This window comes from Carcharhinus amblyrhynchos, chromosome 2 (genome assembly GCF_965287045.1).
Source record: "Carcharhinus amblyrhynchos chromosome 2, sCarAmb.v2.hapA, whole genome shotgun sequence".
In the NCBI taxonomy this organism is placed as follows: domain Eukaryota; kingdom Metazoa; phylum Chordata; class Chondrichthyes; order Carcharhiniformes; family Carcharhinidae; genus Carcharhinus; species Carcharhinus amblyrhynchos.
Window position 1 is genome coordinate 111,999,559 of NC_137325.1, and position 20,596 is coordinate 112,020,154.

A 20,596-nucleotide genomic window follows, 5' to 3' on the forward strand; every position below is an offset into this window, starting at 1 on the left:
TCAGTTATCCTTATACACGGACTAATGGTAATTAGTGATGATAATCATTTGTAAGACCACACCTGGATTACTAGGTGCAGGTTTAGTCTCCGTAGTAATGGAAGGATATACTTGCATTGGAAGTAGTACAGCAAAGCTTGCTAGATTGGTCCCTGGGATGAGAGGGTTTTCATATGACGAGACATTGATTAAATTGGATCTATGTTCTCTGGAACTTAAAAGAATTAGATGTGATCACATTAAAATATACATGATCCTGTAGGGGCTTGATAGGGTAGACATTGAGAGGTTGATTCCCCCTGGCTGGGGTATCCAGGATAAGGGAACAATTATTTAGAACTGAGATCGGGGAATTTTTTTTTACTCAAAGGCTTGTGAATCTTTGCAATTCTCGACTGCAGAGGGCTGTAGATGGTCCATCGTTGAGTATACTTAAGGCCATGAGAGACAGCTTTTTGTCTCTTAAGGAATCAAGTGATATAGGTAGAAACATAGAACATTACAGCACAGTACAGGCCCTTGGGCCCTCAATGTTGTGCCGAGCTATGTCCAATCCCAAGATCAAGCTATTCCCTCCCTATAATTCTGGTGTGCTCCATGTGCCCATCCAATAACCACTTGAAAGTTCCTAAAGTGTCCAACTCCACTATCACAGCAGGCAGTTTATTCCACACCCCAACTACTCAATGAAGAATCTACCTCAGACATCCCTCCTATATGTCCCACCATGAACCTTATAGTTATGCCCTCTAGTAACAGCTACAGCCATCCGAGGAAATAGTCTCTGCGCATCCACTCTATCAATCCCTCTCATCATCTTATAAACCTCTATTAAATGGCCTGTCATCCTCCACCGCTCCAAAGAGAAAAGCCCCAGCTCCCTCAACCTTTCCTCATAAGACCTACCCTCCAAACCAGGCAGCATCCTGGTAAATCTCCTCTGCACTCTCTCCAATGTTCCACATCCTTCTTATAATGAGGTGACCAGAACTGCACACAATATTCCAAATGTGGTCTTACCATTGCCTGGTATAGTTGCAGCATAACCCCACGGCTCTTAAAAGGTAAAGGTAGCAGGTAGGAAAGTGGAGTTTAAGCCCTATTTCTTATGTTTTTGTTCAATGCTCATTAATTTCCCCCCCCAAGTAGAGATTCTTAAAACATTTTCTCAGCTGGAACTTTGGTACAGCTTGTTAAGACTTACGGTTTGGCAGAAATGATTTTTTCTGCAATGTGACTGGCTGGAATTATTTTGATGGGGCAGTGTTGTGGAATGGGAAGAAATGTTCTGCATGACATGATTAGTGAAACAGGAAAGATAATTGAGAGAAAAACAGGTCTAATCAATAATCGGACAGACAAAGTGTATCTGTCCATATCAAATATCGTGAACATTGCTCAAGTTAACATCTTTGGCCTATCACATCCCCGTGTTGCAAATTTCTTCTGACACACTTGATAGCACATTTACATCACTTAATTGATTCTCAGCCCTGGTATTTTCAGCCCAGACTCCCACAGAAAGAAAATTACAATGAACTAAAATAAATTGAATTGTTGTGAGTGTAGCTAGTTAGTGCAGTAAGAATGAAACTCTTAAATAAGGCTACTTACAATTAGGTTCATCAAATCTTACAGCACAGAAATAGGCCATTTGACTGATTGTGTGTATCCAATTAGTCCCACTTCCCCAGAGTCCTACATACTTCTCCCCTCTTAAATATGCATCCAACTCCTTTTGAAAGTTACAATTGGATCATCTTCTACTAACTTTCAGTTAGTATAATAAACCCCTGCATAAAGATTCTCAGCTCACCTACGCTCTTTTGTTAATTTTGTTAATGCCACATCCTCCGTATGTTGACTCTTTAGCCAATGGGAAAAGTTCCTCCTTATCAAAATTCTTCAGGATTTTTAATGCTTCAATTAAATCTCCATAACCACCCAGCTTAGGTGAACCACCAACTAGCTTCTCTTCTCCCTCATCCTGGTAATTTTTTTCATGCTTTCTTCAATGTCTTGACATCCTTTCTAAAGTATGGTAGCCAGAGTTGAACACAATACTCAGCTGAGGCCTACCCAGCAATTTATAATGTTAAAGTGTCTCTGAGGTGGCTGCAAAGCAAGGTAGATGAGGTGTTTAGAGGTTTGTGCATTTGGTTTGACATAGAGCCTGATCTTACCTTCAAGTTGTGCCCAATTTTGGGCGCAAAATCTTGGTAAAGTCAGGCATGAGGTGAATAGCATGATCTGCACCCGCCTCCACACCAGCTCCCCCTTTACTGAGTCAATATGCATGTATTTAAATTGACAATGGGCTGCACACCAAACCTTATTGGCACTTCTTCCTTTATCACTGTGTTCGCCCATCCAGAATCGGTACAAAACAGATATGCTCCACAAAAGTCTGATTTGGACACTCCAGTTGTGTGGGGGGCGGGGGGGGGTAAAATCGGTCTGCGTGGTGGAGAGGGTGGGGGGAGGATAAGGGGGTCAGCAATGCTGGGGTTGGGTGTGGCGATGTCTGTGGGGGCCAGCGGGGAGGCGTTATCTGACCCGGAAGCGATGTGGCAGGGGAGCCACATTCCATTCTCAGTCTGCCACACTGAGGTTGCATTTTGTCACTTACGTCAGGCTTCGTCAAAAGCAGGCTTGCAAGGTACACAATGGCGCACACTTTCCAGGATCTTGCTGTTAAACTTAATCTATGGGAGGGAGACGTGCTGTGATGCAGGTTGGAAGAGGACCTTCGTTTACTGGCTGTTTAGTGAAAGGCCATTTTCTCCTGCATCAGAGAAGGACTTGACAATGACCTGGAGCTCAGTTTGAATGAATTCACACAGAAACGTCATCTGCATACTGAACCTCAATCAAACTCCTTTTGCATGTCTGTGAACATGATATCAATCACATTACTCTCAGCAATCTTTCTCAGTTACTACATTCAAGAATTGAATCAAGTGAGTCAATTTGCCTTTAAAGGAGTTTGTACTGGCTGTCATTGAATAATTCATGTTTTTCCATGTGCCGATTAAATTTATCCCAGATTATTCTTTCTAACGTTTACTCATTGCTATAATAGGTCTAACTGGCCAGCTATACTTTGTTTATTCCGCTTCTCTTCTTTGACCAGGGCTGTAACATTTGCAACTCTTCAGTCCCCTGACATCACTCCCATGATGGATTAGAAAATGATGATCAGACCTCTGCTATTTATGTAAGTGGCAATTAGAGATGGACAGTTCATGCTGGCCTTATCAGGGCTTCTCATATCCCAAGAATGAATAAGAGAAAATATTGTCCTGGATTTTTTTTCCTAAATAGGACTAACTATTGTTACAGCCATAGCAGGCGTTATTTGTTGAGCGAGACAAATCCAAGAGGGAAACTTGTCTTACTGATCAAACCTTTCTTTATATTCTGAAAACAAGGATCCTTGAAGCATAGAACACAATATCAATCATATTACTAATAACACTTTTAGGATTTTAAAAATTTAAGGGTGCACCAACAAGAAAAACTTAAACACCCAAGATTAAAGTTATACAATTAAACCAGTCTTGCAGAACAACTCCCACCCCCACCAAAAAAAAGCAGCACTTGGTCAGAACACAGAAGAAAACTGCTTGGCATCAACTCCCATACACATTTATAACCATAAAAATCCAGTTATATTACCCAAGGCAAAAACTGTTGCCACCTTAGGTAAGGTATGCCACATGATTTCTCAAATTTTTCCACGCAGCAATGGAAAGCCAAGTTCAGAAACAAAACTACTTTCTGAAATAAGATTTTTCTGGCCTATTGGGATGGCTTTTTCAGATTTCACACCTTCTCAGTATAGAACATCTCCCCCACACAGCAACCCAATTCAGCTGGACACGTTTTAAAATATCCTTCTCCCCTTTCACCACTGATTTCATTGCCCTCCTGGGTCCTCTTTGAATTTAATTTTCATGTTTTCCCATTGTCTCAACCTTTGGGTCAACACAACTTAATAATGTCCTCCTGCTTAGTTATGAAACCTTTGTAAATTATATAAGGCCTTTAATTTCCCCCCACCTTGAAAATTAACAGCTGAAAAGCCTAATTCCTACTTATCTCAATGCAAATTTTAAACCCCATCCTATTTACTTGCAAGTCCAACTTCACCATTGTACAAAGGTGAATTGCTCTTCAGTGTCAATCACGGACTTTGATATTTTCTCTTCCTAAAGAAAGTTATGTTAAACCCAAGAGTACAGCACAGACCTTTGCATTTGATGATGTATGATATGCATGCGATGTGCAATAGAAAGGAAATACACAGGTAATCATAGAATCCCTACAGTGCAGAAGGAGGCCATTCAGCCCATTGAGCCTGTACCGACACCAATCCCACCCAAGTCCTATCCCTGTACTCCACATATTTAGCCTGCTAACGCTAACATGGCCAATCAACCTAACCTTCACATCTTTGGTCTGTGGGAGGAAACTGGAGTACCCGGAGGAAACCCACGCAGACAAGGGGAGAATGCGCGGAGTTTGCACTGTCACCTGAAGCCAGAATTGAACCCAAGTACCTGGTGCTGTGAGGCAGCAGTGCTGACCACTTTGCCAATGTGCTGCCACTTTGGTGAAGGTACAAAAGGTTCCATTTTCATGCTCACAGGAAGTCAGATGTGCTATTTATAAAGACAAGAACTTTATAACATAGAATAATTAATATTAAATTGTGTTTTATAAATACTGCAGTGTCTCCTCAGGTTACAAAGATCTAATTGATAAAGCTGTGTAAGCTCAGTCAATTGATGGGCTCTGGTATTTTATTGGAGCTCTTGGGTGTTCATCACAAATTTCTATCTTTGCTTTTTTTTTAAATGTGGTGCTAAAGGAGGTAGAGGTAGGTTGGTAAACTTATGAGAAATTTGATTCAAGGAGTATACCACCTTTCTGGTGGAATGGGTATTTGAAATGCACCACAATCGGGAATGCATGCCTACATTTCCACAGGAAGCATGTACTAGAATATATAAATACACACCGCATATTTTACATTATTATCCAAAATAAAGTCATACACATGCATGCGCTTCCTGCCAACATTTTCCATTATAAATTCCTTCAGAAACACCACTAAAGAGATTGGGCTATAATTACAGCATGACACATTTAGATAGGCAGTTACCATTTTAAATGTGGACACAGAAATATACAATTGAGAACTGCATGTATGACTTTAAAATAGGGACTCCAGCATACTCTGGTTCAATTATACCTGCCGCCCTCTCTGCCTGCTTCACTTCAAAGCTATAGTTGATTATGATTCCATGTGCAATTCTATAGAAAATTGACCAATATGTATATGCACACACAAGCAGATCAGCTAACATGGTTAATGGCGAGCCAGAAGATATGCTGTTTCATAACAGTGTTGACAGTGAGAGAGAAAAAGATTGACAAGAAGTCCAAGCGTGCTTTAGTCAAGATTTAATAATTCAGTTATAAATTTATATCCATTATAGAAAAAGGATATATAACAGAGTTAGATGAAGAGAGGCACAAGAAGATATGTGCACAGCATAGCCAATAGTCTGTTCCATAGAGTCAATGCAACTTGATGTAACACATATTCTTCCTACTTTCTAAACCAATTTGTGCATAAAATATTTATGCATACTTATTTCTTAAACTTATATACAAAAGATACACAATTCTCATCACATGAAGAATATAACAGACACTCAACAACTGATTCCAAAACAGTGTTTTAATTGATGGGTTTAAATCAATTTAAGATGATAATATAAGTGGTTTATGTTACCAAAATTACTATCATTATTTATAATAAGGTTTTCATGTTATGAAAGGTTTTAATATTGTGCAGACAAATGTCATTGAAGAGGAAATTGATATTCTGTTCTACATTCTTAACATATATTGAACTTCATATGATAATTCTCAGATAATGATTAATGATCATGTCTCCTTCAGTGCTGGATTACTGAGAAAATTGCGTCTAGTGGATGTATATCAAACAGCTATAATTTTGAGATGCCCTAATGAGGCAGTTAATATACTGGAAGGATGAGCTTCAAAAGCTAAATGACCTTTTGCTCATTCATTGCATTTCTTATGTTCTGCAGTTGCATCTGTCCAATGCAAAAATGCAAAAGCCAAAGTGATTCATTTGTATTTTTAATGTGTTGGAATTCTGTTATTTCCAACGAGTCAGCCATTTATTTAAAACCCTACAAGTGCCACAGATCAATACTCATCATAAAAACTACATCACACCACACACTTAAATTGTACTTCACTATTTTATAGTTCATTGAAAGAGAGAATTAGTGTAAGCTCTAAATGCAGTTAAACAAATCATACTATGTTTATTATGAAGGTTACGCTGACTTTTCACCTAAATTACCTTTGTAAAAATAGATACAATGCAAAATGAATTTAAGTAAATGCTGTAGGTTAGAACAAAGAAAAGTACAGCACAGGAACAGGCCCTTCGGCCCTCCCAACCTGTGCTCTAACTAAACTTAAAAAAAGATCTTCTATCCTGACCTGGGCTCGATCCCTCCCTATTCATGTACCCATCCAGATGCCTCTTAAATGTTGCTAATGTGCCTACTTGCACCACATCCTCTGGCAACGTGTTTCAGGCATCCACCACACTGTGAAAAACTCCCCCCACACCTCTCCCTTAAACTTTTCCCCTTGTCATTGACACTTCCATCCTGGAAAAAAGCCTCTGACTATCCACCTGTCAATGCCTCTCATAATTTTGTAGACCTCTATCGGGTCTTCCCTCAGCCTGTCTTCCTAGTGAAAACAACCCTAATTTGTTCAACCTCTCCTCATAGTCAACACCCTTGAGACCAGGCAACATCCTGGTGAGCCTTCTCTGCACTCTCCCCAAAGCTTTCATGTCCTTCTGGTAGTGTGGCGACCAGAACTGTATGCAGTACTCCAAATGTGGCCTAACCAAGGTTTCATATAGCTGCAACGTGATTTCTCAACTCTTGCACTCAATGCATTGACTGATGAATACAAACATGCCACATGCTTCCTTAATCACTTTGGCCACTTGTGTTGCCACTTTTAGGGAACTGTGGACCAGCATGCCTAGATCCCTCTGTTTGTTAATGCTCCCCAGGGTTCTGCTATTTACAGTATAATTCACACATAAATTTGATCCTCCTTTATAAAATTTAAAATTTATAAGTTTTAATAAATCTTCCAACCTTTTCATCCATGTGGATTACATGGAGAGAAAAAAGCTGGCGTTTTGAGTTCAGATGACCCTTTGTCTCATATAGAAAGCAATTGGATTAATAATTATGCCTGACATAGTTGCTGCCTGCTGCAGTTGTAAATGCGCCTAGTTTGGGGGCGTTTAAGAGATCTGTGGATAGGTTTATGGACGAAAAGGGATTGGTTTAGATTAGTGGGTCAGTGTTTTTTTTAAAAAAAACTGGTCGGCGCAACATCGTGGGCCGAAGGGCCTGTTCTGCGCTGTAATGTTCTATGTTCTATAGTTGGAGAGGAATTTTCTGAAGTTATTTTTCCCTGATGGTTTTTTTTTTCCCCCACTGGAAATTACAAGACTGAAGGTGGCAGCATCTGATCAGGATGTTCCATGGGGTAGACTTGGTGGTCTTTTGTCTTTTAAAGTTAAAGTTTTAAAATTTATTCATTATTGTCACAAGTAGGCTTTGATTAACATTGCAGTGAAAATCATCAGACTCCGGCGCCTGTTCGGGTACAATGAGGAAGAATCTAGCACAGTCAATGCACCTAGCCACCACATCTTTCAGACTGTGAGAGGAAGTGGAGAAACCTTAGAAAACCCACGCCAACAGAGGGAAAACGTGCAGATTCTGCACAGACAGACAGACAAACCAGGAAACAAACCCAGGTCCCTGGCACTGTGAGGCAGCAATGCTAACCATTGTGCCACAATGCCATCCATTTGCAACTCATTTCAGTATGATCACATATACTTAAGGCATCAGTAGAAGAAACACAAACTACACAATCCTTATTTAATTTCTTACCTCGACATCCTTCTTGAGCTTTTCAAGGAACATCTTTTTGTTGTTTTCATCAATGCAAATTTTTTGCCCATCGTTTATAAAATCATTGTCCTTGTATGTTGGTAGCTCCTTGGCCTGCAACAAGATCAACACTAATCAATCACAAAGATTTAGTCAAAGAAACTGGCAGATCATGAAAGTGTCCAATCTATTATCAATGTTGGATTCACATTAGTCAGCACATCTCAAAAAAATACAAAAACACAAGATGCTTTCTTAAATTAAGGAGTGAGTTGAGAATGAACCAGAGGTGGCGCAATTGAGCTGTTGCAAAACAGTCACCAAAATAGCTGAAGAGCAAAATTTGAGCAAATGCAGCGTTCTAAAAATACACAACAGTTTGTCGTCTGAGTAGATATTGCGTATGTTACAGAAGTATTGCCAAAGAAAGTTCAATATGTTGAAACGGTAATATTTGAGCTCTGTCCTTCCCCACCCCACCCAAATGATCCTACACAAAAATAAATACATCCTCAAGCTCTAAACAAAGTTTATAATATTAGAAACAAGAGGACAACTGAAAGAAACATCTGCCTAAACAGTAAATGGCATGGAGTGTTGATACAGTTGCACTCTCGGTGAGGTAATTCTCCTGAAATTGGCAAAACCAGCTCAAAATAAATTACAGAACTTACGTCCAGCACAGCTTTACGTTTATTTATTAGTAGTGTCACAGTAGGCTTACATTAACACTGCAATGAAGTTAGTGTGAAAATCCCTAGTCACCAATCTCCAGCACCTGTTCGGGTACACTGAGGGAGAATTTAGCATGGCCAATGCACCTAACTAGCATGTCTTTGGACTGTGGGAGGAAACCGAAGCACCCAGAGGAAACACACGCAGACACAGACAGTGACCCAAGCTGGGAATTGAACCTGGGTCCCTGGCGCTGTAAGGCAGCAGTGCTAACTACGGTGTTGACCTGGCTTGAGTTTCATGGGCTGGAATTCTCTTGCTGCTCATGCGAGCAGGATTCTAATGGTCGCACCCGCAGTGCACTCCCATTCACAGGTTTCCTACTGGCATGCGGGTGATGGCAATGGGAATTCCCATTGATAGCAGTGAGACCAGAGATTCCTGCCACTAGCAAACAATCTGCCATCTCCTCCCTGTGGGAAACACGCAGCTGGGAGGTTGGAGAATCTCACCCATGATCTTCAGTGCAAACTTAAAATACATCACAGTCGACGTCAACTTAAACAATAAAACTGGCCATGTCCTCAAATCGAATCAATCACCACTGGCAGCCTTCCTTAGTTGGCGATTGAGGAGAATGTTAAAATGAAACATTTTGGGAGCTTAAAAACACAAATATGAACATTCCAAAAGATTTTGAATACAAGGTTTCTTAATTTATTAAGGAACTGACTGCCGTACAGCAGTAAGACTAGCAAAAAGTTGCATAATTTCTATTACAATTCATTTCCAGTTATTTAAAAAATTGGGCTACTCATAGATGTGGTCTAGACACTGATCAAAACCTTCTTATGATTACCCTATTTATATAATAGTGAAGCTGTATCAAGTTATTTTAAAAAAGGAATTGTTTTTAAAGCACAAATTTACTTTTAAATTACATCCGCAAATGATTGCGCTGGTTCTTGGCAGAATGTGCACTTGGCAAAACGCACGAGTAAGGCAAGAAATATGAGATTAAAAAACACTTTGCAAAACTGTCGGGCACAATTTGCACCTGGATTACACACTGCATCCAAAGTGGAAACTCTAACATGATATGTACAAACGTGGCACTGTTTACTGAGTCATAACTTTGTATTGCTCAATGTTCACAAAATTGAAGCTATCCCAATTTGTCCCTGATGGAATCCACGTGTGGTGCTGGCTGAGCGAGGCATTCACTGGAACTCAATCTTACTGCTTTAGTCAACCTCCTAGCCTGAGTCTAATCCTTTCTTAAGGATACATTCTTCCACCCTTCCATTTTGTCAACACCATTGGATCAGTAATTCAGAGATCCAAGTTAATGGACATGGGTTCAAATCCCACAACAGCAGTCAGTGAAATTCAAATTCCATATAAAAAACCCTAATGGAAAGCTAGTCTCAATAATGGTGACTATGGTCAGGGTCTTTTGGTCCCACCCATGGCAGGAATCATCATGGGCAGAATGGAAAATGTGACGGACCAGCTGTAGATACATTGATTATTGATTTTGGCAGGAATTTCCAGTCCTGCAGTGCGCAGAACCAGAAACTATCCAATTGCTGTGAAAACTCATGCGGTTCACTAATGTCCTTAAGGGAAGGAGATTTCCCATTCTTAGCTTCTCCAGCTACATGTGACTCCAGACCAACAGCAGTATGATTGACTCTGAAATGCCCTTGGAAATGATCCAGTAAGCCACTCGCTTCAGGGCAATTAGGGATGGGCAACAAATGCTGGCCTTACCACCGATCTCCACATCCAGAGTAAAACCTTAGAATTTCATTTATGAACCTAACTCATTACTTCCACTGCTGCCCAAAACCCATATAGCCTACAATCACAAGGAATGAATACTCAAATTTTCCCTACACTGACTTTTCTGTGCCCACCTTTAGTGAACTTCAGCCAATCAAGAACTCCCGAGTCTCTTCCTGCTTAAAGTCCCACACTGTTGTCAGTGTTGCTCCCATCTTTGTTGGGATCCCTTGGATCCTGATGTATTATCTAGTTAACTTCAAGATCCTTGTGCCGGACTTAATGCTCCCTTTCCAGCATCTTTGTGGTGGTGGTGAGGGAGCGAGAGAGAGCACGAGAAAGTGAGCTCATTAAACACATTACGTGGCTTGCCTACTGCTGTCCTGCCTGCTCCCGATCTCTTAAACACAGCAAGAGGAGGTCTATGTCAAGCAGGTAGCCAACAGCTTTCAACAAGTTGGACTAGTGGCAGAGATCACCTTGCCACTGCGCCAAACCTCACCATCACCCTCTGCCTCCGACTCCCACTCCCTCACTATAACTGCCACCACCTACCCCTTCCTGTAAATGTTGTAAGTCCTTGTCTATATTGAAGCAAGAATTGGTTGGGGCCTGCCTGAGCAGGGGCCCACCTCCAGTCTGGTCTCCATACCTCCTCTGCTGGGGCATTGCCGTAGTCCAGGCAGTGGCCACCGTTCAAAGCTGCTGGAACTTCAGAGCTTCCAGTTGATTGGATTGGTTGATAACATTCTAAGGCGGGAATTTCTCCCTGGATGGGTGGGTGCAGAAATCTTGCTCTTGATCAACTAATGCCCTGCCCAGCTTATTCCAGCCAGCTTCTTTATAGGCAGGCTTCTGACGAACAGGTGAGAGGGCATGGGATCCAAGGGGCTTTGGCCTTGTGGATCCAGAACTGGCTTGCCTGTAGAAGGCAGAGAGTGGTTGTGGATGGGTCTTTTTCTGCATGGAGGTCGGTCACCAGTGGAGTGCCCTAGGGATCTGTTCTAGGACCCTAGCTGTTTGTCGTTTTCATAAATGGCCTGGATGAGGAAGTGGAGGGATGGGTTAGTAAGTTTGCCGAAGACACGAAGGTTGGTGGTTTTGTGGATAGTCTGGAGGGATGTCAGAAGTTGCAGCGTGACATAGATAGGATGCAAGACTGGGCGGAGAAGTGGCAGATGGACTTCAACGTGGATAAATGTGTAGTGGTCCATTTTGGCAGGACCAATGGGATGAAGGAGTACAATATCAAGAGTATGAGTCTTAGCAGTGTTGAGGAGCAGAAGGATCTTGGGGTCTGGGTCCATAGGACTCTTAAATCAGCCCCGCAGATGGAGGATGTGGTCAAGAAGGCATATGGTGTACTGGCCTTCATTAATTGAGGAATTGAGTTTAGGAGTTGGGAGGTAATGCTGCAACTTTATAAGACCCTTGTCAGACCCCACTTGGAGTACTGTGCGCAGTTCTGGTCGCCTCAGTACAGGAAGGATATCGAGAGGGTGCAGAGGAGATTTACAAGGATGTTGCCTGGATTGGGAGGCATGCCTAATGAAGACAGGTTGAGGGAATTACTTGCAACAAAAGAACTAGTTTTAACCTTCAGAGCTCCTCTGATAAAACAATAAACAACCAACATAGCAAAAATGAACATTAGAGATGGAGCACAACCCGTTCACTGATTCAAACTTCATAAAAGTAATATGTAATTTCTTTTTCACTTCTGCCTTTGATTTGGATTAAATTACATTAAAGACACCAAATCCCTGCATGTGGTTGTTAATTTTGAATCCCAACAGTGCAGGAGGACGACGACATTTGGCCCATTGAGTCTGTACCGGCTCTCCAGAAGAGCATCCCCCCTCGACCCTATTGCCAAAACTCCACACATTTCCCATGGCTAAGCCACTTAACCAACACGTCTTTGGACACTAAGAGGTGTCAATCCATCTAAACTGCACTTGCCTGGAATGTGGGAAGAAACCGGAGTACCCGGAGGAAATCCAGGCAGACATGGGGAGGACGAGCAAACTTCACAAAGGCAGTGACCCAAGCCAGGAATCGAACTGTGAGGCAGCAGTGCTAACTGCTCAATGCCACCCTCAATCAATATGGTCAATATGAATACGCAAGATTGAATAAAAAGGAAGAGATCGGCCAAGGCAACATCAACATACTGAAAGAGGTACTGCACTCGGAAAATAAATGGTAAGTCATGAATCACTTTCATCCAAATTCAACACAGCTTGTGTCATTAAACAGTGTAAATCAACAAGTAGACCTGGTCATTCAAGTTTAAAGTAAACTCAAGTCAGGAGTCACTGTATTAAAATTGAGGCCACATTTTGAAAACATATTCATGATTTATTTCAGACTTCAAGCATCCACAGTATTTTCTTTTTTATTTCCATGATCTACTTTCAAAGTTCTTGGATGGACACAAAGTACCTGCAAAATCACATGATCCCTACAGTGCAGAAGAGGCCATTTGGCCCATCAAGTCTGCACTGACTTTCTGACAAGAGTATCTTACCCAGGTCCTCTCTCCCACCTTATCCCTTAAATGGCAAATGGAATTTAATGTTGGCAAGTGTGAGGTGGTCCGCTTTGGTAGGAATAATGGTAGGAAGGATTATTACTTACGTGGCGAAAAACTGCAGCAGGTGATGGTGCAGAGGGACCTCGGGGTCCTTGTGCATGAGTCGCAAAAACCCAGCTTGCAGGTGCAGCAGGTGGTCAGGAAGGCGAATGGGATGCTGGCCTTCATAGTGAGGGGGATTGAATATAAAAGTAGGGAGGTCTTGCTGCGGCTGTATAGGGCATTGGTGAGGCCGCAGCTGGAGTACTGTGTGCAGTTTTGGGCGCCGCACTTACGCAAGGATATTTTGGCCTTGGAGGGAGTGCAGAGGAGGTTTACTAGGCTGATGCCGGAGTTGAGGGGGTTGAGCTATGAGGAGAGGCTGAATAAACTAGGCTTGTACTCGTTAGAGTTTAGAAGAATGAGGGGAGATCTCATTGAGACGTATAAGATGATGAATGGGATGGATAGGATAGAGGTGGAGAGACTCTTCCCGCTCAGAAAGGACAGTAGGACTAGGGGGCACAGCCTCAAGATAAAGGGGGGGCAGTTTAGAACGGAGTTGAGGAGGAACTTCTTCACTCAAAGGGTGGTGAATCTCTGGAATTCTCTGCCCGTTGAAGTGGTGGAGGCTACCTTGCTAAATATTTTTAAGACGCGGGTTGATGGGTTTTTGATAAGAGAGGGGATTAAGGGTTATGGGGAGAGGGCGGGAATGTGGAACTGAGCCACGACAGATCAGCCATGATCTTATTGAATGGCGGGGCAGGCTCGAAGGGCTAGATGGCCTACTCCTGCTCCTATTTCTTATGTTCTTATGTTCTTCTCCCTGGAGAGACGAAGCTTGAGAGGCAACCTGATAGAGGTTTATAAATTGTTGACAGGAATAGATAGGGTGGATTCTCGGAGGCTATTTCCCAGGGCTGAAATGGTCGCTACAAGAGGACACAGATTTGAGGTGCTGGGAAGCAAGTACAGAGGAGATGTTAGGGGTAAGTTTTTCACTCAGAGGGTGGTGAGTGAGTGGAATCGGCTGCCGTTGGTGGTGGTAGAGGCGAACTTGCTGGGGTCTTTTAAAAGACATCTGGATGAGTATATGGGATCTAATGGGCTTGGGAGTTACAGATTGTTCTATGACCTGGTAGGTATGGATATGATTGGCGCAACTTGTGGCCTGAAGGGCCTGTTTGTGCTCTAGTGTTCTATGTTCTATGTAACATCCAACATTCAGCAGTGGGAGGAGGGCAGGGGTGGAGGGTGCTGTGGGAGGCACTGGATGGGGTGGAGGGGGAAGAGGGCTGCAGGAAGCATGATGCTCCATAGAATCCAGCCAATTATAATAAACAATAGGAAATGCTGGAAATAAATTAGCAGGTCAAGCAACATCTGCGGAGACCCCACTGAGGAAAGTCAACAACCTGGAACTTTCAATGTGTTTATCTCTTCACAAGTATAATGCATAACCTATTGGTTGTTTTCAGCACTTTTTGCTTTTGTTTCATGTTTCCAGCACTTTGCTTTTGCTCAAAACTCTTGTCATGACAACGATATTCTTTTATGGGTAATTATCTTTATCCCGGCCTGGTCTGTATCTTTAGATTTTCTGACATTGGTGACTGGTCAACCCCCATTCTCTCTCTTATCTTCCAATTTTTATGACTTAACCTATTGATTTTCCTGCTAAAACCACCTTGAAATGTAGAGAGAAAGAGAAGGGCTTCTGAAAAGCTTTTGCTTCAATCATGCCCTTGATCCTTCTCTCTCCAGCCTCCCTTTACTTATTTTCCCCTCTGACTTGGAAAGTTCACACCTATGTGTGGAGTACTATGAGATGGTGACCATTGGTCAGTATAAAAGAAAGATTTCAATATTTTACACTTGCGTGGGAGCACAGGAGAAGATCATTCAGCCTGTTCCACCTTTTAATCTGATCATGGCTGATCTATATCTTAGCCCCATTTACCCGCCTTTGTTCTGTATCCTTTGATCCCTTCACCCAACAAAAATATCAATTTGAGTCTTTAAAATTTTAATGGACCAGCAAAGCCTGTGTGTGTGAAAATATGCTTCCTGACTTCATTCCAAATTTGAGGGTTACTCCGTCTCCTGAATTTGGATTTCCCTCAGAGGAAATAGAGCAATTCAATTTCATAGTACTGCCTCGGGGACTTCAATGCCACGGGGAGAATCATGGGGAGATGGTGGCCAAATGGTAACGTCACAGGACTAGTAATTCAGAGCTCTGTGTTAATGCCTTGGGGTCCCTCGTTCAAATCCTATCACTGCAGTTGGAGCAGTTTAAATTCAATTCAAATGAAAGCTAGTCTCAATAATGCTGACTATAAAAATATCATCAGCTGTTGCTAAAAACCCATCTGGTTCCCTTTAGGGAGGGAAATCTGCATCCTTACCTGGTCTGCGCCTCCAGACCTACAGTAATGTAGTCGACTCTCAACTGCCATCTAAAATGGCCTAGAAAGCCGTAAGGGCAATTAGGGAATGGTATGAAATGCTGGTCCATGTTTCCACACAGGTAGCAATTTGTGTCCCTCCTGCACCTGCAGATCAAGGCAAGTCTTTATAATGCTGCTAGCAGCAGCATCACACAAATGGACTTTGCCTCCAGTTTCTTTGCATCGACTCTACTGAATTCCTCAATCAAGTAATTTCTCAATTGTCTAAATTCAACCTTCTACAATGAACAGAATGGTAACCATGTTTGTGCGACCTGGCCTCAGAACTTAACACTAAGAACTTTCATTCTGACGAATCTGTACTTCAACCCTTAGACTGCAACATATTTTCTTGTTCTGATGAAGTGCCACTGTTGACCTGAATGATTAAATCCTCTCCACGGATGCTGCCCGATTTGCTGAGTAAATCCAGCATTTTCTGTTTTTATTTTGGATTTTCAACATCTGCATAACTTTACTTTCATTATAAATTTTCCTGTGGTTCAGTATCCTAAACTGAACATATTATTCCAAACAGGATTGAACCGAGAAACCATACAATTGAATCTTCACATTTGGGTTACAAAGCCCTTGAAATATATATATAAAAAAAATCAACATTCCAACAGTCTTTTTGATTAGCTTTGGTATCTCTGCAGTAGCTTTTTTTGATTTGATTTATTGTCACATGTATTAACCTATTATAAGTATTATTTCTTGCGTGCTACGCAGACAAAACATACTGTTCATTGAGGAGGAAACGAAAGAGTGCAGAATGTAGTGTTATAGTCATGGCTAGGGTGTAGAGAAAGATCAATGCAATGCAAGATTAATGCAAAGTAAGTCCATTCAAAAGTCTGACAGCAGCAGGGAAAAGACTGTTCTTGAGTCTGTTGGTACGTGTCTTCAGACTTTTGTATCTTTTTCCCAACGGAAGAAGGTGGAAGAGAGAATGTCCGGGGTACATGGGATCCTTAATTATGCTGGCTACTTTGCCGAGGCAGCAGGAAGTGTAGACAGAGTCAATGGATGGGAGGCTGGTTTGCGTGATGGATTGGGCTACATCCATGACATTTTGTAGTTCCTTTTAGTGCATTTTATATTTTGGATCTAAATTCATTTGCTCCAGTTTTTTCCCATGAACAAATTCCAATTTGTCTTTCTCATTTACAAGTGGATGACCTCACTTCTACCATTGTTTCACCAACTCATTTAGTTTTTGTCCTTCCACAATGTTCTCCTCCCATCTACAGAATTTACTATGCCTCCTAACTTACTGTCATCTTAGAGCATGGATATACAACTCTACTCCTTCATCCAAGCCATCAATACATATAGTGAATAATCAAGACCACAGTATAGATACCTGGGGAACACCACCCTGTCACGTTCTTCCAATCAGGAAAGCTTCTCTTTCTCCCTATTCAGTATATCGTACCTCACTGCATTACCGTGTTACAATGCTAACCTGTTTCTGTATGTTTAGCATTTTAGAATTATTGCTTTTGTAGAAAATTGGAGTGTTTTCTGCACGTTCATGTAAATAAAATTCATAGACAGCTCCCCATCTTCCGTGCTGCAAATAATTCAACTATTCTAGTTAGATATGACCTTAACATGTACTCAATGTCTGTAATGAAAGATTCCAATAAGTTCTTTCTATTTGAAATAAATCTGTAATGATCTAGTTTCACCCTTTTTCAACATTTATCCACCTGTATCTTCCTTTCAAGTCACTCATCATCCTGCCTTGGGAACATATTGCTGGACCTTTACTGTTGCTGAGTCAAAATCCTGGAACTCCCACCCTAACAACACTGTACCTACACCTGCTGCAGCAGTTCAAGAAGAGAGCTCACCACCACCTTCTGAACAGCAAATAAGTGCTGGCCTAGCCAGCAACGCCCACATCCTGTAAAAATGAATTTAAAAAAGGATCCTTGTAGATTCTAAATTTTAGTACAAAAAAAACTACTGTTAAAACATCTTAAATTTGAGGCAGTGGGTGAAAGGTTGTGGGAGCATTTAGTAACTCAATGAAAATATCAAACTCAACTTCCTATTTGCATTCTTGCTTTCGAAAGTAAATTGTTGATATATGGAGTAGTGGAGGCCAAATATTATCACATTCAATAATCGCAATAAAGTACTTAAAAAAAAAGCCACTAGTTGCAAGCAAGCCACCATGTATCAGTACGGGACACCAGCCCAGAAAACCGAGGAGGGGTATCTGGCTATAAAACCACCTGCCAAACCCAAAACATTATCAACAGCATTGTGGCGACCTGGGTAAAGCCAAATGAGAAAGAACGAGATACTTCAACATCACGAGTAAGCATCTTGTATAAGTAACACACACAATGAAATATCCCTACAGCACTACTAGCCAATCAAAAAATTAATTAAAATTAAAACTCTACTTACAAAAGGATCACATATATATGTATGGTTTGCAATTTTCTATTCTATTTCCCTGGGGGGGATGATCAGTGCTAAGGGGAAAAGGAGATGTGGCCTTGGCAATTACAGATATGTTGTAAATTTCAATAATGGCAGACTGAAGACAGTGCAATGCAACAGTGCCTCATACAGGGATTTCACTGCATTTGCCGAAACATTTTATTTGAATACTAAATATCAGTTAGCTCCCCAGCACAATTCTGCTTTTAAGTCAGTTAACCTCAAGAACCATTTTATTTTCCATACCACTACCATTTCCTGATATAAAATCCACTTTCAAAATAAACTACAAGCACATTTGGCAAGCCTGCGATGCCTGATTTCTTGCAGCATATAACATGAAGTCCAATGTCTATTAACCAATATTAATTGAGGAGATGTTTAACTTATTTGGTAAAATCTAATCAATATAATGTAGGCAAATGGTAAAACCACTGTGTCCTGAAGAAAACAATCATCTCAACTTTTGATTCTTCATTTGATATATCAGAAACAATGTTTCTGATATCAAGGGATATTCATTTATGAATATTTGGAGACATATAAAAATAAACACTATTCCAGAAAAAGGTGATCACCAATACTGTTCATGAAATTTTACTCTCAGATTTTGAGAATAATAGCGCTGCTTATCCAGTTCATTTTTTTCCCCATTTGGCAATGTTCCCCCCGCCCACCCCACCCCCTGCAAGTCTCTGAAATGTTCCATGAGCGAGTGCAAGGAGAATGAACTATTGATTTAATTTGCATAATTCTCATTCATTTATAAAGAAGTTGCTGGAGCTGATTTTTTTTTCTGGGATGTACAACCAAAACACTCTTAATGGGGGCCCACTAAATGTGTACAATTCTATCGTAAGCCAAGTAAAATATGGGAATGAGCAAATTTACTCGCACGCAATTTGCTTTGGACTTGTCACTTTGAACCTACATTTTAGTCTTGTCGTGTGAAAATCTGGTCACAAAGAGCTTTCTTGATCTATCCAACCTGCTGCACGCATGTTTATTATACAGCTTTAAGATCTCGTGCTGCTAACTTAGAACTGGAATGTATACAGTACTTTGAGAATAACACAGTACTTTGATTAATTATTGAATAATTATTTACTATTTGTGTTTTTAAATGTCTTTATGCAATGAAGATGTTAGTTTAAGTTCATAGTAAATGCCCACTTTAATTATGAAGTAAATAGTATTGCTGTTAGTGAAATTTAAAAAGATTTCATTGTTTTTAATAAAACTCTAGTCCACTCATTTCAACTCGATATTAAACATGGCTGTGCTGACTTGCAGTCCATCGTTAAGGTATAATTTATATTTGTAAAGAAATGACTAAAGGGCCAAAATTTAACGTCAGAAAAAAAGCAAAGCTAATTATCGTTGTTATTTGTCGGTAAATGGCATAACAAATTTAGGTGATTAGTTAAATACGAATAGCCAAAAATTGCTGTCAGAGTTGTACTACTCCGCGGTGCATCTTGCCCTGAACTTCCAATTCTTTTGGAGCGACTTGCTGCCTTTGTCCATTTGATTTACCACAGGAAGTCATTTCTTGTTATTACAAGCATAAATATTTTCAACAACATATTAAGAGTGAATGACTGACCATCAATTTTCAGGTACTGAAATTTAACTATTCCACATGTAGAATTTGGAATTCAGATTTTGAATTTTTCCGGAAATTTTAGAAGAATTCTTAGTTTTCTTTGTTTTTTTTCTCTCCCAGACAGGGCAATAGAAAGGTTAGTTTGGGAGAGAAAAAAAAAGGAAACTAAATCTTTCCTTTCCTCTCTATTGCCCTGTCTGTATCTACTTGACATTGAATTCACCCCCTTTAATACATATTCCTTCTTGTGTTTATTTCCTAATCCTTAAATCTCATTGGTTAAGGATATCCTGTTAGGTATCTAGTTCACAGTGGCTAGCACTGCTGCCTCACAGCACCAGGGACCCAGATTCCATTCCAGCCTTGGGCAACTGTCTGTGTGGCTTAGCCAATGGTAAAAGCGTGGGGTTACGGAGACAGGGCAGGGGACTGAGCCTAGTAAGATGCTCTTTCAGAGAGTCAGTGCAGACTTGATGGGCCAAGTGACCTCCTTCTGCACTGTAGAGATTCTATGGATCTTCTGTTTCCTTCACTGCCATTATCAGCTTGCACCTTTAGCAAAAACTTGGTGGCGAAAATTATGAACTGAAGGGTACAGGAACAGTTCTCACTGGTAGTAGACGCTTGATGTCCTGCTGCACGAAGTTCTGACCCTTTTATTATATTTAGGCAGCAGCTTGTCTGAGAAAAGATACATTGCAAGGGAATTCATGAATACTTCATCTGAGAAAAGTAGCCTTCTAAACACAGCAGCTAAACATATCCTTCTGTAAACAGGAAACACAATTTACTAATAAGTGAAAGCCCAAGTGTCTTTAGCATTGCTTTAGCACAGCAATGCTAAAGATGCATTTTGTTTGAATTTTTTTAAAACTAAACTCTCTCCAAATTAGGAGCCGAATTTGTTTCGCCTTTAGGCTAAACTGCCACTCCATATTAGGTGTTGAAATAGTAACAAAAATCTTAAATATTTTCTTATATTAAAGTGTTTTTTTTAATT

At 40.8% G+C, this 20,596-nt stretch overlaps 1 protein-coding gene across 2 annotated transcripts in view; it reads right to left on the reverse strand.

The window, feature by feature from the left end:
* Positions 1–20,596, reverse strand: part of LOC145361441 (phosphatidylinositol 5-phosphate 4-kinase type-2 alpha) — a 215,412-nt gene that overhangs the window by 15,435 nt on the left and 179,381 nt on the right. For both annotated transcript variants that reach the window (XM_080217254.1, XM_080217264.1), the window contains exon 7: positions 8,043–8,156. In XM_080217254.1, the coding sequence (XP_080073380.1) occupies positions 8,043–8,156 (114 nt within the window). The remainder of the gene's footprint in view (positions 1–8,042; positions 8,157–20,596) is intronic.